The 21,649-nt window shown below is 43.5% G+C and overlaps 5 protein-coding genes across 6 annotated transcripts; 2 read left to right on the top strand and 3 right to left on the bottom strand.

Moving 5' to 3' along the window:
• Positions 1-1,199: 1,199 nt before the first annotated feature.
• On the bottom strand, positions 1,200-5,721 carry DFL_006381 (uncharacterized protein; the record flags this gene model as incomplete). 2 transcript variants are annotated; one of them, XM_067635793.1, is made up of 5 exons in its annotated part: positions 1,200-3,433; positions 3,509-3,799; positions 3,854-4,567; positions 4,720-4,752; positions 5,160-5,721. In XM_067635793.1, 5 exons carry the CDS (start codon positions 5,719-5,721, stop codon positions 1,200-1,202), a joined length of 3,834 nt encoding a protein of 1,277 aa, XP_067490187.1. The 2 variants fall into 2 exon arrangements, with proteins under 2 accessions (XP_067490187.1, XP_067490186.1); XM_067635792.1 differs by lacking the exon at positions 4,720-4,752 and having other exon boundaries at positions 4,758-5,721.
• A 1,123-nt stretch (positions 5,722-6,844) lies between these two features.
• DFL_006380 (uncharacterized protein) lies at positions 6,845-7,374 on the bottom strand (the record flags this gene model as incomplete). The annotated part of the gene is made up of 2 exons (XM_067635791.1): positions 6,845-7,044; positions 7,107-7,374. The coding sequence occupies 2 exons, from the start codon at positions 7,372-7,374 to the stop codon at positions 6,845-6,847; spliced, it is 468 nt and encodes a 155-aa protein (XP_067490185.1).
• Positions 7,375-9,479: 2,105 nt separating this feature from the next.
• DFL_006379 (uncharacterized protein) lies at positions 9,480-9,758 on the top strand (the record flags this gene model as incomplete). Its single annotated transcript, XM_067635789.1, has 2 exons — positions 9,480-9,663; positions 9,730-9,758. The coding sequence occupies 2 exons, from the start codon at positions 9,480-9,482 to the stop codon at positions 9,756-9,758; spliced, it is 213 nt and encodes a 70-aa protein (XP_067490184.1).
• Positions 9,759-10,820: 1,062 nt separating this feature from the next.
• On the top strand, positions 10,821-11,483 carry DFL_006378 (uncharacterized protein; the record flags this gene model as incomplete). Its single annotated transcript, XM_067635788.1, has 1 exon — positions 10,821-11,483. One exon carries the CDS (start codon positions 10,821-10,823, stop codon positions 11,481-11,483), a length of 663 nt encoding a protein of 220 aa, XP_067490183.1.
• A 5,643-nt stretch (positions 11,484-17,126) lies between these two features.
• Positions 17,127-19,710, bottom strand: DFL_006377 (uncharacterized protein; the record flags this gene model as incomplete). The annotated part of the gene is made up of 12 exons (XM_067635787.1): positions 17,127-17,649; positions 17,716-17,916; positions 17,988-18,037; positions 18,114-18,202; positions 18,263-18,306; positions 18,363-18,423; positions 18,486-18,579; positions 18,636-18,703; positions 18,770-19,137; positions 19,205-19,395; positions 19,508-19,561; positions 19,630-19,710. The coding sequence occupies 12 exons, from the start codon at positions 19,708-19,710 to the stop codon at positions 17,127-17,129; spliced, it is 1,824 nt and encodes a 607-aa protein (XP_067490182.1).
• Between the last annotated feature and the right edge of the window lie 1,939 nt (positions 19,711-21,649).

The following is a 21,649-nucleotide window of genomic DNA, read 5'->3' as shown; positions in this document are numbered from 1 at the left end:
CGACAGCTCTTTCCCCTCATCTGTGTTAGTGATACGCTGAATGGGTGTATTTCTATTGGTTGTGTTATCACTGCGAGAGAGGCCTGGTAGGTTGGGGTCTGCATCTAGCTGCCCGACAATAGGCGATGGAACGGTCGTAGAAACATTTTATTTTATTTGGGGGTTGATCGTTGGTGACTGTGGTGAGTGGATCATATCATCCTCTGGGAATTCGAAATCAAGGACCAGAGTCCCCGGAGGTGCCATCAAGATTCCAGATATTAATAACAGAAAAGTGAGTAAACTCGGTTTGACACGCATTTTAAAAACTAGTACAGGCAGCCTTTTGTCTGAAGGAGAGGGTGGGAAGCCAACTAAATAAAATAGAGCAGAATAGAACTGCCAAAATTTAAGACGGAAGATGGTAGCCCTGGGTATTTTGATTAGCCCACGCTCTCCATGGGTACAGCTAATTATGTGCAGCAGCAATTGCAAAGTACGCAGAGGCTTGGATGTTGGCCGATCCACATCCTAGCATTGAATTCCGTAGAGAGTATAGGTTGTTATATACCTACTAGCGTAAATCCCCCTCCTTTAGTAACTCACACCTGTCTTGCTTGCCAGACCAAGTTTGAATATAATTTCTTGAAAAGATCTTGAATGAGTTGAAGGTATAGGTAGGGGTTGGAGGGTTGAGGGTCCTACTACCTGTACCCATGCTGCACCATAGCACAATTGTAGCTATAGCTAGCACAGCATTTATCAAGTTTAAAATATGTTTTGGATATATAAATTCGCTTATACACTTGTCCCATGAGTTTCGTAAGAAGGCCCAACAAAACCTTTGAGTAGGAGACCAAAGAAGCATTATTTAGAGCATTGCCTTAATCACACTCAGATGCATCCAACTAGTATTTTCTCATACGTGTACGGGTTGGACACCTCTAGAGTTGATATTTGATATATTATGATCCTAGACGAGCATTCGCAGATTTGACATGGTACTGTTTTTGCGGCACTGTTCTCGAGGATACTAGTAACTAATTAAGGACTGAAAGTTGCAGAAAACTTTTTGGAAAAAGTCCTAACGATTCTATGATAGGGTAGGAGTCTCGGAACCCTTCGTGCCAGTGCATTGTCTCGATTTTCCTAATACTGATCTAATCCTTCGCTGGGACTCTAAAATGTCGTTTAGATTATTTCAATTAAACACCAATATATCAATTTTCCCTAAAGCAATTCCAGCGGCTCCATGGCCACTTTCTCTTGTGTTTTAGAGTCTCTTTCTCTTTCTCTCGCTGCTTCTCTTCCTGCTGTAGTAATTCTTCTTCCTGCTTCCGTTGCTTCCTCGCCTCTTCTTGTTCTCGCTGTTTCTTTGCTTCCTCCTGATGCTTCCTTTTATTTTCCTCCTCCTGCTGTTTCCGTCTCCTTTCTTCTTCTTGTTTCCGTCTCCTTTCTTCTTCCTCTTGCTGTTTCCTCTTGTTTTCTTCCTCTCGATGCTTTCTTTTATTTTCCTCCTCCTGCTGCTGTTTCTGTCTATTTTCTTCCTCTTGCTGTTTCCTCTTGTTTTCTTCCTCTTGTCGTTTCCTCTTTTTTCCTTCCTCTTGCTGTTTTCGTTTATATTCTTCTTCCTGTTGTTTCCGTTTATATTCTTCCTCCTGTTGTTTCCGTCTCCTTTCTTCTTCTTCCTGTTGTTTCCGTCTCCTTTCTTCTTCCTCTTGTTGCTTCTGTTTCTTTTCTATTTCCTGCTCTCGTGTCTTTCTTTCTTCTTCCTGTCGAATTTCTTCTCGAATTCTTTGCTGGCGATTCTCCTCCTCCAGCTGTTTTTGTCGGGCATCCTCGTCTAATATGTGGCGGGCATGACTTTGTAGCTCAGCAGCTTCAAGTGTATAGTCGTGACCTGGACCAATTGTCTCCGATAATCCTTTCTCTGCCCGTGTAAGGAATTCTAATGCTTTTTGATATAGTCCTTGCTTCAGGAAAATTTTACCCATTGATAATTCCGTTTTAAGAGCTTCAGCGTGATCTTTTCTTGTATGTTTCTTCTCGTAGCCTTTCAAAACTTGCTCATATATTTCTAGCGCTTTCCCATAGTCTTCCTCGAGAGCATGTATGCTAGCGGTACAGACCTTTGTAGTAAGTAAGTAGTAGCTGTCTTCGCCCGCCTCCTCTTGAAATCCAAGCTCTGCTTCTTCAGACCATTGTAACGCCTCCTGATATTTGCCTTGATCACGTAGTAATCTTGCTATCTTATTTGCCGTTGGGAGTTCTCCATCAACTCTTATCAATAGTCTCTTGAAACCAGCGTGCGCCTTGTGATACATTGTCTCCGCCTCGTTGTATCTCTCTAAGCGCATCGAGGCATCTGCCATGCTAGAGATTGTATGAAGAATCCAGCGGTGATCTTCGCCTACCCCAAATATGTTCTCAAGTTGTTTCAATACTTCTTGATGTTGTGCGAGGCACTCATCATATCGTCCCAATTTCTCGTAAACACAAGCAATTCGGCTCTTGCTTCCAAGCGTCGCATAATGATTTTCGCCTAATGCGTTTCTTCGGCTTTCGTACACAAGATCATAGTATCTTAATGCTTCGTGGTAAGAGTTCTGTGCTTCGAGAATTGTGGCGACATTATCAATTATCCCAAGAACTGAAGGGTGGTATTTTCCTAGTTTTTTCTCCTTTTCCTCTTGAACTTGCTCTAACAGGTCTACCGCTTCAACATATTCCTTAGAGCTTACAAGTGCGCCAGCAAGCTGGTGTCGGGTCTCGAGTGTTTGGGGGTGAAGGTATCCTATTTTCTCCTCTTGTTGCTCTAAAACCCACCTATATCTTGTGATGGCTTCGGCGTAGTCTCCTTTTGCTTGAAATATAGCGGCAATGTGGGCAGCAATAATGAACGACTCTGGACTATCATTCCCACCTTGAGATTTCGTCCCGTCTAGCGCTTGATTACACCAACTCAACGCTTTGTCGTATTCGCCCTGTAGTCTTAGACTTACTCCGAAGGCGTCCATCATTTTCAAGTCGAGACAAGAAGGCTGCCCGGTTGCGTCTTGAAGACTTCGCCCGTATACCGCGCTTGACTTGGGTATGTTACCCAAGCTCGTATATATCCGTGCAAGATTATAAGCGATTCTCTTGCTCTTGTCATTTATTAATGTGCCATTCCGTGGAGCCAAATATTTAAAGAAAATTTCGGAGCAGCACTCGATATGTGGGAGAATGCGGTACTGGTATGCTGACTGAGACTCCGTCCTCTCATCACCAAAAACGAATGTGGATGTGACGATGTCGACGACGAGGAGAGAATTCTTGAACACCGCGTTGTTGGTGTAGTCTCGAACCCATCGATGTACTAAGGGGTGTATGTGGTAACTGTTATCCGGTCTTTCGCTAAGAAGCGACAGAGAGAGTAGTTCCCCTATAGCTTTATTCAAGGCATTCCGAGTTGCTGAATATTGACGATGAGATTAGGAAACCACTAGGTAACGACGTTCTCTATATAAAAGTTCTGGGTAAAACTCACATCCCATCCAATCTACGACCTCGCGACCAGCTTCAAGGAGCTTGTAAGGGATATCTTCATTCCCAATTAGAGAAAGTAACTGAGCCATATGCTTTGCCTCCCGAGTCAATTTCCGGAAGGAGATTTCGCAGACGGCATGAAGTTTGCCAAGCCGTTCTTTGAGATTCTCTTCGAGGCTCTCTGCATAAGAGTCAACTGGAATCGAGTATTTGCGTAAGTAGGCTCCAATAAGTTCGATGGCGAGTGGAAGCCTTCCCACCGAGTCGACGATAGAAACAACGGTTTGGTGCTCTGGGTATGTTAGTGATGACGAACATATTAGCGTAACATCTAGGGATGACCAACCATCCGCTCTAGCCTTTTTCCCTGAGATCTTATAAAGCAATTCCAAGGCTTCTTGTCGTTCCATGCCTGCGAACATTTCAATGTCAGTACATGATTCGAAGCATTTCTGTATTCGGCTTGTTATAAGCACGTGTCCGGCGTCTCTGGCGGGCAATAGATCTCTGAGACTGTCTGCACAGGCCGTTGGGTCGTCGTAGTTGTCCAATATAAGCAGCCATCTAGAATTAGGCTCTTGATACAGCCAGTGGTTGAGACATTTGATAGGTGATGACTCAGTCACCGCTTTCATTAGGCCTTCATCAGACGTAATACTTCGACCATCGAGACCTAAGGAATGAGCAACGCGGAGGTAAGTTTGATTTGATTCTTCTTTAGTATCCCTGTCCGCATTTCTAGTATTGATATTGATGATAGACCATATTGCCTTCCTGGCACTCTTTTCCAGTTCTATCTTATTTGTAGCGTTAAACCAAAAAGTTGACGAGTATTCTTTTGAATATCTGTATGCGTACTCGAGAGCCGTATGTGTTTTCCCACTTCCATCAAGCCCGCATAAAGATACGACCTGGCGACCGGGGCGATGAACTAGAGGTTCGCTTGCAGAATTGCTTAACCAAAAGGATTTCCGAATTTTCGCAAATATTTCCTCCCTTCCCTTAAAACTGAGGTCTCTTTGGTCTGGAAAGTCGAGGGGAATATGATATTCTTCCGGTTCTATGCCAGAGTCAGCACGGCACTGACAACTATTTGAACGCTCTCGAGGGATATCCGTCAGAAGGTGATGTGCAGCATAGTTCATTTACCGCCCGGCTAAAAATGAAAAGTCCGGGAGGATGAAAGTGTATATGTGTTTTGTGGGTACGTACGAGGTATACCGGCTCGGTAGGCGATTAGTAATACTTACTCCGTAAATCTTTCATCCCCGTTGATAGGGGTTTAATTGTATATAGAAGCTCTCGCGCGAGAGCAGCGGCCGTTGTAGCGGCATAGGGTTGCCATGATTTGTTTTTGTGAGAGTCCGCATAATCACAAATCCCTCGTATAACCAGATAAATCTTCTCGTCCATAACGCCAAGCGCTTCTGTCTCGACGCAAATAGCATTGTAAAAATTTCTAGCTAACCGGTCCCTTACATCTGCTCTTTTGATAAGTGAGTTTCCTGACAGAATTGTGCCTTGATGGAAAACTAAGTCCGTGGTACTCCTTTTGGGCCGATCAACTATGCGGCAAGGATCACAGGTTGAACATGCGCTGCCACCGACAGCATGGCTATATGCCGACTCGTATAAGTTGTCTTTTTCTAAACCTGGATGCGAGAACCGACTCCTTTTGAGATGTTCGGCAAATTCTGTTCTTCCGTTATGATGGTTGTCTTCTAATGTCGTCAGTGCGTTTAAAAGACGGCGGTCTGGTTTATCGAGGGTTCCTAGAAGTTCATCCTCACCCACTTCCAGTCTCTGAAAGTCGCATTGGACAAGAGATGGAATCCCGGCTCGTTTATTCCAGCCGACCACAACATCTCCCAGATGAATATCATCTTTAGCATTTTCGGGGACCGGATTGCGAGGTATACCGCCACCAATTCCGACGAATAAATGTATTCGCATATTTGGGAAACTCCGAGAGAGCAGTTGTGTAAGCTTCATGGTGGAATTTGTCCTTGGCCTGCCGGATGGCATACATGCGATCACAATATTGTGGCCGTTGATAGAACCGTAAGTATATGAATTCTCGTCGTCGGAGGGTAATTCGCATCTTTTATGCTGTACGTCCAACATTGATCTGGCGGCTATCAGCTCGCTGTCCGGTAAGGCACAGAGCCATCCGATGGTGTACTCTTTGCGGGTAAGCTGTATGAGGTCCTCCATAGTGTAGGGGGAAAATGCGAGGAGCTGTATTATCAGTTACTCAATAGCAACGGTACCATTGAAAAGACCTTTGCTATGGTTAATTATATAGAAACCCGATGAGGGATAATTAATACTCTTTTCTTTCGCGTACAGGATGAAACAATTAAATAAATAGGGACGGTGAAAGACTTTTTCTATTCGAGTTGATATAAGCGAACTCGCTACAAGAAAATTCCAGGGACCTCGAGGTTTATCGTCAACAAGTTATAAATATTTTCAACCAACCTGTCATGAAGCCGCTTTCCTTCAGATATCTGCAGGTTGTGTTGTAAACTGCATTGTACACAACAGCTGCAGCATCTGCACTCCAATCATGCCTCTTAGTTCCGCCTTCGGATCATTCCCCATCCCGCGCCACGTGCACCTACATGATGTTCGCTGGAGGAAACATAGATCTGGAGTACATCCAATGCCACACGCATTAAATCAAAAAGGTGATCGCGAAGGAACTCCGTTTGATTAATAAGAACATTCTCGGGTATATCGATATGCGCATGGAAATATAGACGTAACTTGTAAGCCCTTTGGCAAATAGCACTGATGAATACTGCTATTTGGATGATATAACTTCTTTATTGATGCACGATGTCCTGGGAAATCAGCGTTCTATAGACCTAAAAGATGGCGGAGAGTTTGCCGTAGGCTAGAATTTCGTCTCAGTAGGCCTTTACTTATGGCAACTAGCGCTATTTATCTGAAGGGACATGTACATCCTACTGAAGAGCAGATGAACCCGGAATGTGGTGTGGGAGGGGTTGTTGGAATGAGCTGGACCTGACTATTTTAGGACAAGGACCCACTCGGTCGAATCAAACTGACAACCAGCTTTTCGTAATACCACACACAACATCGCTCACGAGATACGTAACTCGAAATAATGTAGACCAATGAATTAGATAAAAGAAAACTTTCGGATTGACGTAGCTTTAAAGACCTATAACCGCATTGCGCCGAAACCACGCCATTATTAACATGTACAAAATAGCCAGTAACCATATATCATATACACATTTTCATAAGGTGCCAGCACTTGCACGCATCTAGCAGGGGTTTTTACGCTCCCAGCTACCGAGTTCAACATTTAGTAGCACTTTTCGCACAAAGTCTTAATACCACTGACACAGATGTTCTTCGAAATCATCTCGCAAGACTCGACGATCTTTTTGTCGGTTGACTGTTCGCACTTATCAGCCAGTTTGGCAGTACGGATTGTTCGCCATCCCTTGGGACATTCACCCCTGCAGAGAGGAGCAGTACCGAACCATTCTTGAATGCAGTGCTCTATTTGACAGAAGTATTAGTATTAAATTTCAATCAATCACGTTAAGACAGCTTGTACATACGGCGGGTATCAGCCTCGTAGCCTTTAGTATCAGTTGAAGAGTAGTAGTTGTTTCCGGTATCTTTGGCACCATACTTGGTAGGGGTGTCTTTGGCATTGTAACTATCGTAGCCATTGTTGTCATAGGCCTTGTTGTCATAGGTATTGTAGCTGTTTGATGGAGCGTAGCCGTTGGAGTTGCCCTTGTATGAGTCGTATACATTGGGGTTGGCCATGGCGACAGACATGAAAAGAGGGACGGCAAGAACGATAGTGCTGAGGAGCTGCATTTTCGACAGTATTTGTGAAAAGAAGTAGATTAAAAGGTATGATTCTTTTAGTCAAGTTTGCAAAGAGTGTTTAGTAAATTTAAAAATATAATGTCGAATCAATGGATTGGGAAAAATAATGACTCTAAAATTTGAGTATTGAAGGGGTTGCTATATCCAGAAAGATTTTGAAGAAGGCTAAAGATGATGGATTGTGGTTGTGATGCTGATAATAAAGAAAAGGTCAAGAAGGTGTGCGAGGTACCTGCATTTATAGATTTCGTGGTGAAGCTGGTGTGTAGAAGCGCTCCCAGTATTGAGTTCGTAGTTCAAGGAAGCTCGAGGAGACTGCGCGCCGCGGCGTCGTGCTATAACCTGGAACGTCCCACGACTGATCACGCATGCTTGAGATAACCGCATCGAGAAGCTTCGGATCCATGAGACCAAGACATACGGTACCGAACCCGAGTTCTTGATTGCAGCTATCTCTCTTCTAGAAGGCGAGACTTGCCCCCACGTTTTAGTGGAAAATTCCAAGCGGCCCATTGGGGACAAATGTACATTGGCGAATTCGCGAACGAAGTGGAAAAGTGTAACCTGAAAACAAACCACTTATTTCAATAAAAAGCTTGACCTTTCCAAGAACCTTAAAACTGTATCTACCTACTTAAGAAAGGAAGTGTCATCTGTTCTAGAAAGACTATGGATTTTGAAACAACGGCGTGGCTGTTTCAAAAATTTGTGGCCGTCTGTAACACTAGCGGCATGCCGCAGATCGCCACAAATTCATGCGAATACAGAAAGCGGCCCGGAAAAGGCAGGTTGGCATAGCCAATAGGAAATGGATGCCAAACAAGGGTCGTAGATACAACGTGGACAACACATCTCCTACGGGCTGCGCATATAGACACAGCAACCCAACACACAGCCTTGAAAAGCGGAACTCAAGAAGATAGGCAAATATAATTGTTTGCGAGATAATAACGTGGCAAAGTCGGGATCTATGCAAAAGAATGAGATTAAAACGGATGTTCGTCGTAGGGCCGAAAATTACTGCTGCATACTTTAATATTTCACTAGATAAAGGGGCAGTTATTTTAATAGCAGCCAGTTGGACATCGAATAAACACAATTTATATTCATGTGGTGCAAGAGGAGCTTGGAGACTATTTTAATGAGTTGAAGAAACACAGCCACTTGTGGTACAGTTAAACTAGATTTTGAGGTTCCATATATGGTGCGTCAGCACGGCTAGTGGGCAGCGATTTCGTTAGCCATGGCCTAGATAATCGATCCGGCTTAGCGCAACCGTCCTTTGTTGATCCTTACGGCACACGGCTTAGGTCTACTGGCTATCTTGTGGCTTCGTCGATGGCTGCTTGGCGAGTGTAACATCCGTATTGTGGAACACTTGGCTTTAGGAAAAATAAGCGCCGAGATATTGTAGGGAGAATTTGGATGAACGATCGCTGGCGCCTTGCGGTAGGGGGTTGAGTGATTGGAATGCAATCAAAAGATTCCGAGTATCGATGCTGCCAATTCTCTTCCATCTGCCGATGTCAGTTTTTCAGCAGTTGGATTTACCATTCTAGAGTTGACTACTTGTGTTGCATTGCACCATGGTACCAACAATTTGGGGTTCGATAGATACATAAATCTTCATTCCGCCCCTTTGAAGCTAGCTAATTGGTTCGGACGTTGAATTAGTATTGCGGTATCGCATAAGCCTTGTTTATCGATACATCACTCAAGGCTACCAATAGAGTGATATTTCGATCAGAATAATACAATTGTCTAATTATAGTGAGGCCAGACGAGAATATTGGCGGAAAAATTGTCTGGGAGCCCTACTCACAAGATGGCAGGCCTGCAGGCTTCTTTGCCGCCAAAATCATACTCCTCCAATAGTCCATAGCACAGCTATAAATATGGGTCTCCGTTCAGAAATTTCCAAACTTTCTTTATAATCAGATACAGTATTAACATTGACCTTCAATTCATCATAATACAAAGCTTCGTATCAGAGCTACAATGTTTTCCTGCCTTATACAATCTCTAATTGCATTCTACATTTTTCTACATTGCTCTTTCTCAAAAGAATTTATATATTCGAACCGAAAATCAAAATGGTTTCTATCAAAGTAGTCATGATCACTGCCACTGGCCTCCTCGGAGCTGTCAACGCGATCCCAGCTCCTATTGCGGAGTCGGATGTCGACTATGTTAATGCACTCGTGCCTGGTGAAGGCCTTCCGTCTCCAAAAAAGCTTGGTTTGACAAACAAAGGCTTAACCAAGCCAATACCTAATGGTACGATCCGTACTGATACTACTGAAGTTGTAAATACTAAATGAGATTCTACTGGGGTATCGATAGGTATCTCCAAGCGCGACAACGTCTTGTAAAAGCGTTATACGTGCAGATTCACAGACGTCTACACTATAAAGGACTCCACGGCTTGTTTCAACTACCTTCTCCAGCTTAACGAAAGGAACTATAAAGCTACCCGCAGGCCAACTCAGTTCTGCCGCATGGGTAGTTTTAGTTGGATTGGACAAGCTGAAAAGGCGTCTAGTGCTTCATCATTCTGGTAAATCTCTCCCCAAACTTATCTGTTGAGTTGGCACCGTGGATTTTGATAATTTTCTATTTGAATTCTCAGCCCTCATATTAATCAAACATGCTAACATTTATCTCGTATTTTCTTAATCTATGGTAGTAATACCGTTAACAATAGGTGTAGGCTCGGTCCCATAGTTGGACTACAACTATGCTGGTGGAAATGGCCACCTCAGAGTTACCATTGCTGGGAATGGAAATAATTAACCAGAATTCTAATATCATTCTGAACTCGGAGAGTTTTGTTTGGCGCGGCCAATGTACTGTGGCGAGCCTCGCGAGCTTCAAGTCGTGGATGGTTTGATTAGAAATGTCATTTAGTATTGTGTAACATGGAACTTATAAATTCCACCCTAAAATCTTTTATCGTACTAATGGCGGAGATTGGATTTAAAAGTTTGAAATTGCAATTTAGTGCATCGAATCAATATTTTGTCTTCATATCTCATAACATTTATTTAAAACGTTTTCTCACCTGACAAATGCAAGATCTCAGAACAAAAAAATGAAATGAAGGTAATCTAAGAAGGTTTTTGTAGCATAAGAAAATAGCACAACATCCAGTGAGAATGCCTGAGTTCTAGTAGACATGTGATAAAATCAAATGCTTTTATAAACCATTCCCGTCTGCGCCTGTGCTGTGATCTAGATTGCTGAGCCTAGACGTCGACGATCATTGCTGTGGTATTTTTTGTGTTGCCCACGCCATTTTTTTTTGTCATGCAAGCAGCTTGAGATATCCCGACGCGAGTCGATCAGTGAGCAGTTTACAAAGCTCCAATCTTTACACGTCAATCTCATATTCCAAAGGATAACAAAAACTCTAGTCAAACTATCTACTAGGCAATATGGAAAGCGAAACTAGCTCCGAAACTAGTCCCGAAACTAGCCCCGAACAACGGATATCTGCCGAGATGCCAGCTCCTCGGACCGCCCCTGTCGATGTGGCAGCCTCCTCGGAGGAAGCGACGCCATCAAATGTACTAGAGAAAAAGGAAATTCTTTATTTCCCTCTACGGTACACCCGAATACGCAATTACTGGGGGTTCCCCGAACTCGCTTTCGATGACATCAATAACGACCCACAAGAAGTCCAGGTCGAATACTGCGAATCAGATCCCAAAGTTTATGATTTCTTTATCAGAAGCACATTTATAAAGCCTATTGTCGCTTTGTATGAGCCGATCTCAAAAACCCTAGTACGGAGAGAAGATATCATGAAGATTAAAGACATGAAACTACTGAACGGGCGAGATACTATATGGTCCGTTGTTTACAAAGGACCGGGGAAGAAGATGAGCTTGTGGGACAACTTAGCCTGGGCGTCGAAGCTCATACTGAAAGACGAATTCAGCCCGATGCTTTATATTGAAGACCTCGAGAAGGGGAGATATAACGATAATCTCTCTGATGTTATCTGGTGGTATTGGAAAGATAAGATTGCCTATTACAGAAACGAGGAACCCCAAAAACTTTTGCAGCCGGAGGAACAGCCAACTGCTTCAGATTAATTTCGGCAATCTTCATTTAACTGGTGTTCATGTCTCTTGTGGAGGAGTACTCGTTACAAGGAACAGGAAGACTTGGGTATCTACATCTTGATGAAAGTTTCTGGGTAGCAGCTCCCGAGAGAATATTTCTCGAAAGTTGAAACAAACTCAAAGCTTTTAAGGAACCGTATGGAGTACACCGTTGCTTTATTTCTACATATCTGCATTTTGTTCCGTCAGTCAGTCGCTTACTTGTTGCGCCAAACCTAGGGAAGTATTCGATTAAATGCGATTTGTAAAGCTCGCCGCGCTTGTAATTAATTACATATAGCATAAATCTTTATCACATACATCCTATTCACATCTCTTCGCATTAACCTTGTTCTAATAGCATTCCGCTGAGAGCCCTCCTAACTCAACTGTTTTGAGGTATCTGGATTCTAGGGGCTCGAAATAGCTCCAGAATGAGAAACTTTGTATTTTTCAATATAATGATTTGTACCTTTCTTCAAGATCATGTCCAAAAGGTCTTATATTGCCCCCATTCTTTAGTGGCTGGGATCGATGCCCATCTCTAGTGTTAACTTCGAAATTTGGTTTTTTTTTTTTTTTCAACCAAAAACAGATTCTGAACTTATTTTGTTAGACTAAAGGAGAATTACCAAATAAAAATATATTTTGCAATCTTGTGAACTGTTCATTACTCCACCCTGGCAGCCCGCTATTTTCCCATGTGCGCACGGGCTTGCCCTCCATTGGTGAGCCCTTAGTTTCCATACTCACTCCAATTAAATGTCGACCTGGGTGGCGGGATCGGCGTCTCGGCTCCCTCGCGTCCAGCCAACCCAAGCCCTATGAACTCATGGATGGTAATTCTGCCCCAGGTATTTGGGGAGAGTTCATTGTTCGATTAACTATTATTATAGACCCTATCGGTGTTCTTGGGTCGGCCGAGGTGCTCAGAGCCGCTGCCCTAGGAGACCTTCCAAACGAGTAGTTTCCTACCGTGGAGTGACTAATTGTCAAGGGTGAGACGAACTCTTCGTGAACACTTGAGCTGCCGTAAGCACTATGGAATCCTGAAACAGACTCAATTGACGTAGCCGAGGCGCCATTGATATTGCCGTATGTAAAGTCAGGTGTACTTAACGCAGAAATGGGAGGCGGGCGAGAATAGATAGAGCGCTGTCCCCATGGACCGGCGGCATCTCAAATCAGTGATCATAGGTGCCAATGTTCTGTCCATATCCCAGCGCCGCTGTTATTTGATTTTGGGGTATAGAGAGGTAACTTAACCCAAGCTTGTTAGCTTTGTGTTGGTAATACTCTGGTGTTCGGGCCTCCATTTAGTTACTATATTTGATCAATGTTAGCTACAGCACTTCTCGAAATTTATCTAACTGTATGCGCTTCCGTAGCTTTAGATAGCCCAAATTTGGGTTGGACAGGTACCTGACTAAGTTGGACAATAGTTGAAGCATATGCACATTCAAGCCACCTGATTCAATAAATGCTCACTCTGAACTACCACACAATTGAATAAGTAAATTGACTTACCCTGATCCACCCTGCTAAGTCCAACTAGTATGCTAGTAGATAGTGTTTCCGCTAGTGCCATCCAATTCAGTACATTGAGACCCTAAAGTGGCGGACCCAGATCCCCAAAAATTGTTATAGAGGTTATATACACTCGTAGTCATGGAACCATATTGGGTACAGAAGCCGTCGGGGAGACATTGGGAATACCAGTCGTTGCTGTAGGAACAATGGTATCCCGAGACACAAGTCGCGGAACCAGTCCAGGTCTTACTACCACCTATTGAAGCAAATCTTGTTAGTTCCAGAAGTTGCATATCTGTGGCCTAAAGAAGTAGCTACACTGGCCCTAGGCTGTCGATTGGGCATTGGTAAGGCCAATGGCCATAAAAATGGTAGCGACAGTAGATTGCTTCATGATGAATATTTGATTGAATTAGATAGAAATATTTGAATATTCGAATGGATATCAGTAATAGAAGTTGCTTTCTACTGTGTAGATGTTGATAAGAGATGTTGTCTTGGAAAATACAGTCCTGATGGCTCCTCTGTCCTCCGTTTATACTTGAGTTCAGAAAACCCAAGCCTTTGTCACCCTCATTCGAGAGTTGAAGGGCCTTGCTCTCATACTCTGCTAGCTATAGGAAGTCACTGAAATCGATCATTAGGAACGACGGGCTTTGAACATGAAACGAATAACCCGGTACCCCGCATTCTCCCACGATGAGGTCCGAGAGCATTGAAGCACTGCAAGGATAAATATCTAAATGGCTAAATACCCCTTGAATGTCGATACACAAGAATCTCCGGAATAGTTGTTAGAACTAATACCATCTTTTCAGATAGCTGGCATACATAGTCTGCGTGCCTAAGAACCGTGGTATCTACTCTGTGGGCCCAAGATTACGGAAATAAACTGCACCATAGTTGAGTGCGGCTAAGATACTCAAAGTTGCTTAGCATTTTTCCGGTAAACCGGGATTTTCGATCGTACGTACGTATAGATTTAGCCTGAAGTTATCTTTGCTTAATTGACTGCCGGGCGTACCCCAAATCTTCTGGGGAAATTTGCATCTACCATGGGTTGTGGACAGTTCTAATTGGTTTATTACTGCTGCTTTAATTCTGTTAAATTTAAAGATATAGCTTGCTGTCGATTGTGAGATTAAACCTTGTCAAGCAATTGTCCACAAGACTATGCATCTAAGTACATCTGTAATCGAGGTGCACCTTTAATTTTCCATGGGTATTAGTATATGTATATATACTTGCGTTGACTCACAAAATACAACAGATATCTCAAACTAAGTTAAAATATTAAAGCTAAAATCAAAATATCCAAGGGAACTGTTGCTTGCAAGACTGGTCGAGTCGAAGGCGGTAAAATAATCAATAACTATGAACCCTTAAAGGTATATGCGTAACCTCCAGTTCGAAGAAAAAAAAACCGATAACGTATAAAAATCAAGCCCGGTCATTGAGAAAGCACATCGATCTCGGACTCCGAGCAAATGTGTGGTTTCAAACATGTCAAGATATGTCAGAACCTGTGGATCCGGGGCACAAACGGCAACCCCCCCCTCAAGCGAGCCTGGCAGGGACTCCAACAGCGCTAGTGCAATGTGCTCGGATTCGTGCCTGAAGCCGTGCGCCATCTGGTGACTTTCTTTTGTGAAACAACGGTTCCCCACAATTTCCCAGTCAATCCTTCGTCCGAATGATATCCCCGCATGCCGACAGTCCTGACCAAAGCGAAACGGGTAAACAGTTTAGCCGTTTGTCTAGCCGAAGTTTGCAGCCATGTGTTACACAGTCGAATTTAGCCTCTCTAGCTCGATATCCCAAGATATCTCGAAGCCATCTCCTAGGGATCTAAACAGAACAAAAACATTTAGATAATTTTTTTTAGTGTAGTACGTAGTTAGTTTCACGAGGCTAGACAGTGACTAGAGCTATAGAGTAAATTATAAGAACAGACTAATTGAATCTAGATTGATCTATCAAAGCATGTACAGACACCACTTTGGGGGTAACTTATAGGTCTGCCCGAAATGTCCCTATATCTTTGCTAGCTCTCTAATTGCTTTCGTCAGTTGTTTGCTTGCGTGATTTTCAAATTCTCGCCAAAAATTCCAGTTTTAAAGTTAAATTATTTTTTTTGTGAATTTTTTTCTTGCGTCAAATAACACGGTATAGACGTTGCCGAACTCATTGGCGAACGGGGCCACACTTAGTCCCCACTATTGTACTATAAGGCCAGCTCTGCGGAGGATTCCGTGCCACAATTGGCCTCATGAGAATGCCTTGACCATCAAGACAGTTTCGTATTCTAAGTTTATAGCAGGCTAGACTGAGCGCAGTGATATGACGAGACTAAACTAAGCCGATAATGCTAGCATGCCAGCAAATCAAGATAGAAGGCTGGAATTGTATTGAAGAACTAAAACGACTACATAGCTCTGCCATAAACGGCTATGCATGACCACATGAACATTTAGGTAGCTTAATTCCGGAACTAAAAACCGATGTCCATACGTACCGACCAACCTTACCTATCATATTCTACTGACATAGTGGCCAATTTGCAGTGGATAGACCACAGGATCACCGTTACATATTTCGTTAATAGTATTCTAAACGTTTTTAAAAGTGACTTGTGAATCTTTAGAAGAATTGAATGGCGATTGCGAACTTCAACTTCATAGAGGTGTAATTATCTACATGTGGTCCATATTTCATTCTTGTAACTCATGTATTCAGCAACTCTTTTAAGCTTTTCAGTGGTCCGAGGGTCAGGATTATTCGTTTGCGCATAGACATATACCTGTTACATGTAGCCTTTTACAATCCGTGCAATCGGTTTTGGAAAGATGAATGGGCAATGATGTTTTCAACTTTTGGTTTCTTGTGGAGAATCCAGATGCTAGATCACAGTGTTTGAAACCTTGCATGATATCTCTATGCATCCTGTTCCTGAAAATCCCGCTCTGTGGAGCCTCCGTTCTGACATTATAAGCAACTTCAACCTTTTATCATAGGCTATTCGCGAACTAAAGACATTCTCCACGAGAGAGCGGGGCCCTCCTGTGATTACGCAACCAGAGTTGACCTTGACACAATAGCAAACCATGGTACAACATAGCCTTGAATCCAAGTACAACGGAATTTCTGAAGCTGGGGTACTTTATTAGCCCTAGATAATAATTGATAGTAGTGTTATGGAGAATAAAAAGAAAAGACAATTCTCTAAAGCCAAGATTTATAACTTAATCTTGTCTCTTATATGCAACCGGCTTTTGAATGCGGGGTAGCGATGCTTAACTCCCAGTGTCACTCTGTAAATTGGTTAAATTCAACAGACTGCAGATAAAATCTGACGTATGCACATCGTGAACAAATAAATTTTACCCATGAAGGGACACTAGTCACCACATTAGCTCATGCCTTGGTGGATACTAGAAGCCGATTGAAGATCCGAATCTTTTAGCCATGTACACAGCTGGCACGGGTATAATTAAACCAATCTCTCCATGAGGTTCAATGAGTTGAGAACTAGGCCCAAGGTTTTTATAAATAACAGGAGCCCTCAATCCTGATTCTGATCATTCTAGAACCGATACAGTTGACTAAGCTCTCCGTTTCTACAATTGCAAGTGTACCAATCCACACCCTCGAAACATTAATATTAATTGAGTCGAGCTCCCCCCGATTGAATTCCCCGTTCCATCAATGTTCTCACTCTAAAATTCTCTCCGCAAATTTGACAGACAGGCTTACACACATTGTTGAACAGCAGTTAATTCTCAGCACAAGTTCAAATGGTCTGCTTCAAAGACTATACTTTCTCGAAAATTTTTGATTTTGCATATGCTAATTACATTGGAGATAGATAGTGCCATAAACTCGCAGGACACTTCTCCTGGATACACATGTACATTTAATATTATAAAAACCACAGCTCGAAGAATTTAGAAAAGAAAAACAATTTTATCGACAACACTTGCCATCTAAGTCCGTCTTTCGGGTAGCCCCATTCCACAAATTTAGCTAAAACGCACCAGCAACCAGTCTTCAAAGACATCACTTATACCGGCTCAAGAGCTTCAATTACCATATCAAAACATCTATTTAGGCGGTAACAGTAACGGTGACAGTTACAGTTGGGGCGCAAGCAGAAGTAGTGATAAGTGGAGTGGTGGTGGTAATTGAAGAGGTGGTGGTAGTTGAATAAGTGGTAGTAGTGGTAGTGGTAGTCGACAAATTATTCTTAACGGCATTTCTAGCCTTGATAGCCTCCAAGAGAGCCTCGTAACTCCATGTCAAGTCCTTAGCGCCCTCTTGAGCACCGGTACCTCTGTTGAACTGTTCACTGAGATTGCCAGCGGCCGTAGCGTATTGCTTGACGATAGCAAGGAAGGTATCAGCGTAGGTCAAGAGGTCAGTGAACAAAGCCTTTCCAGCGGTGGTTGAGAGGGAGTATGTGCCAACGGCAGCGGTAGAGCTCAATCGCTTGAAGAAGTTAAGAGAAGTGGAGTCGATGGTAATGGAACCAGCGTCGGACCATTCGGCGAGGGCCTTGTAGATGATGTGGGCAGAGGTTGTGGTGCAGATGAACCATGGGTGGGCTGCGGAAGTGCCGACACCATCGTAGCTACAAGATTTTATTGTTAGTCGAGTGTCTCCAGTAGTGTTCCAGCATCCATCAGCTGAGACTTACATATCCTCGGGATAACGGCCAATCGCCCATCCAACCTTGCTGCTTGCTTGGTTGATGCCATAGAGGCTCTGGAAGGAAGAGATCAATCCATGGAGGGTAGCAAGAACCTTGGAGTCAGATGGAGGGAAAATGTGGCTTCCTCCCCTCAAGGATCCGAGCAAGGTGCCGCAATCAACACCACTCCTTGAGCCACCGAGCAGGCTATATGAATTGAATCCTATTGTTAGTAAATGTTTCTATCGAGGACTAAGCAGCAGAAGTTTTGTACATACGCAATCAAGTAATTATGTCCAGAGCTCCAGAAACTATTGATAGTGGAAACCTAAACATATTGGTTTGAATTTTAGTTTCAAGTCACCATGAATCTCGACCGAAGCGGAATGGCATTCTTGGCTTACCATGCTAGATTGAGGGGCAGTGTACTTGCTCTTGGAAGCGCTATCTCCAATGATATCGGCAAAGGCGGCACCCTCGATCATTGAGCGGTCTAGTAACCCTAATAAGTATGCTATCTTTTAAAACGAGTTTTCAAGGGGGGAGAACTTACACTGGACGATAGTGGTGAAGAACTGGGTTCCGCTTGTCTCTTCCCTGTTTTTTAGTTAGGATACAGCCTTGGAAAAGATGCTGGGATCAGATGAACGCACCAAAGATCGAATCCTCCTTGGTTCCAGTAAGTTGCAACATAGTCAAGATCAGGTTTAATTACTATCCCAAGTTAGTACCTCGTATATCCATCGAGCGTCGATTTCGAGAATATGTAAACGTACCAGGCCAGAGAGTGTTGGTAACATAGTTGCTGTCGATAGTGATGTACTTCTTGGCAAATTTGATGAGGGTGCAAGCTCGAAGCGCTGGACCGTCCTTTGGCAGAAATTAGTAATTGATTCATGAATTCAAAGCTGGGAGCAGATCCATACTCGTTGAGGTCGTCCCCAGGGCTCGTTGTAGGCGGAGTTATCGACATTGAACTTTGGTTCTCCCAGACCTGTATTGAGAGGTGTTAGCTTGCCAAATGCATATATAAAATCTTTTCCGTAAAACTTTTACGAACCTCCGCTAGTGAAGCTGCCACTTGGGTTGGTCGTATGCTGAAGAGTGCTCTGTACATTAACCCAATCCTTGATATACTGCAAATAAGCACCGTTTGCCAAGTACTCGCTGACGATATGCTCCATGACGATAGAACCATCTCGAGTCCATTGGTAAAAGTAGTTCGGGCTGCTAGTGGAAGGAGAGGCGATGATGACACCGGGATTGACAATAGTATTGTTGCTGCTACCGATGTTCTTCAACAATGCGGATTGAGCAAACGAGGCTTCGGTAGCAAGCCATGCGTCGAGCCCTGTAGAAGGCGTAAAGGTATCGACGTTTTGGGTTGAACTGATCTGGTAGTTGGCATTGTTTCCAGGGTCGTAGTAGCTATACACCTAATTGTCAACATCCGCGCAATGAAAATATTACGACGGGCACGGAAAAAAAGATGTACCTAGCGCCGTTGACGGTATAAGTGATGTAGAACTGAGTAGCTCCTGAGGCAGAGCCTGAGAAACCCCACACTTCGTAGCCGGAAGAGTCAGGGCCCGAGACGTAGGTACCGGTGATAGTATTTCCAGAGCTCCAGTTATTTCCATTCGCCCAAGTGACAGTCACAACTTTGGAGTAGGCGATGTTTTGAACCTATAATTTCGCCAAAAGTATTAGTAACGATAAGTTTCAAGCCTCTACAATAGCTAACGTTATAGTAGGCTTTTTGTATTTTAAATGTCGAATGCAAAAGAGTTTGCCCTACCTTGATAGTACCAGATAAAGTGCTGCCGCTATATGACTGGCTGATCAAAGAAACCTATAGGAATACATTAGATATCGATGCATACTTTGTATAAGCGGTCTTTGTAAAGTAAGATTTCATACCTGCGTTGCACGCTTGGAAAGCGGAGTCGCCCAAGCAAGGGTGACATAAGCCGCGGTAAAGAACAAACCAAAGACGCGCATTTTGATTTACCAAAGGATTGAATCTAACAGAACAATGGAAGGACCGAATAGGATGAGGCTTGAACCTGAAGACAGAGTGTGATGGTGTTGTGTGGATGTCTTTGTTATCTCATGGAGGTACTTCAACGCCCTATTTATATAAATCGTATCCTAATTCTATTGATGCTCAGAAGTAGTATCTACAGTTCATTTGCCGTCAGCTTCTCCCGCAGGCTTGCCGGCTGGCTTCATGATGCTTGAGCTTTGACAACCAAGAGAAGCGGAAGCTAGACGGCGAAACGGGCAAGTTACTATTCCGTTTAGCTTCTAGAATGGAAGTTGAGCAAAGTTTGGAGATTGTAAAACAGTTGCCCTAATATCGAAACTCCGTCATCTGCTCGCCATGCATGCCGTATACCTAGCTTTTTGCGGATAGATGCAGATTGTGTCATTTACCCGGTCACTGCTTTTAAGCTAAGACCAAACGCAAGAGGGGTTTTTCAGTCGATGCATGCCGTTGCGTGCTCCATTTAATATTTGTACTACCTTCCAATCATGTGCATGTAGGCCGACTCGGTGTCGACTCGATCGACAGGTGCCATCTAATAAAAGCTAGTCAGGAACCATTCCTAGCCAGCGGCAAGGGAAAAAGAGTTATCATTAGCTGCATGAACTGCGCAGTTATCCGCGTAATCGAACCAAGGTAATAAAGCCCTTCGAGAAAAAGGTTTTGAAACTTCTGCAGGTCCCATGCCATGTCAGTGGAGTAAAAAAAAAATACCACAACAGGGGGGTGTGCTGAATAAATGTGTGGGGAACTTCACATGCGCATGCACGATCCCCCGCAATCGAGACCTCCGCAATCTATTCATCCGAACTCCTCTTTGGGAAAATTACCGAGTTGGTGTGGTTTTGGTGGCGGAAGTTGGGATGGGGAAGCGAATTCCGGTCGACAAACGGCCGGCCGGAATCCCACCAGAGTCGCTCCGACAAAGCGTTGACAACCCGACTTGACTATGGCCCACATCTGTGCATGTTTCAAAACCCCCTACAGGGCATGGCCCGTGACCCTAACGGATTGTTCCGTCATCGCAGCTTACAAACATTCTCCGCTATTTTTATTAGCATAGGTACACCCTTCTTTGTAAATGTTGTGGAGATCGGGAGAACTATTAAGCACGGAATCCTTAAAATTAACCGCGGGAAATATCTGTTTGTTAGCGTTAGTTATCGCCTTGAGAGATGTCTAGACTTGACGGTTTCTCCCCACCTCAGAGAGTTCCATATGAAGACCAAGTTTCCCGAAGGCTTTGTTCTCGTAGTTGGATTTCAGAAAACTCTCAGCTACCTAACAACATTGTTGACATTTCGAGATGCCACCAAAAACCAAGACGACACTATTTATATAAATTTATGTGTTGTCTACCTCTACTTAGAAAACGAGTATTCCTATTAGCCTTCAGCAATCTTGTTATAGTTTACGGGACCAGAATTGAGGTCCAAACTACATGCTGAACAAGGAGACTAGGGGTGAATGCTGTCCGGCCCCGCAAAGTGAAGCAGCCTACACCCTAGTCTCGAGCCTTTGGATGCTGGGCGGTTACGATCTAGGTGTTGTCCGTGTTGCATTTGATTGATTTGTCTGATAATGGTTAGCTTGAGTATCAACTTTGGGTTAGCCTCAAATAGAGGCTTCCTGAGTTCTGTCGTGGGCATCCAACACAACAGCTGTATCTAGTACTTGAAGCAATGCAATCAATATGTATTGGTTTAATTCTTTTTAGGTCTCTTCAGATATTGCAAGTTTCTAATCTCCAGATCTTTTGCCTTCCATTGATCAATTGAATCCCTCGCGTAACAACCAAGTATCTACTCCTCCAGCTATATAGTCCAATAATTGCATTGTAAGCTATGTCGTACTAGGCACGTATGACTGTTCAACAATGAGATGACTCAAAAC

The sequence above is a fragment of the Arthrobotrys flagrans genome, assembly GCF_004000055.1.
Source record: "Arthrobotrys flagrans strain CBS H-5679 chromosome Unknown unitig_9, whole genome shotgun sequence".
Classification (NCBI taxonomy): Eukaryota; Fungi; Ascomycota; class Orbiliomycetes; order Orbiliales; family Orbiliaceae; genus Arthrobotrys; species Arthrobotrys flagrans.
Note: the sequence above shows the minus strand (reverse complement) of the source record. Positions and strands in the feature narration are given on the sequence as shown.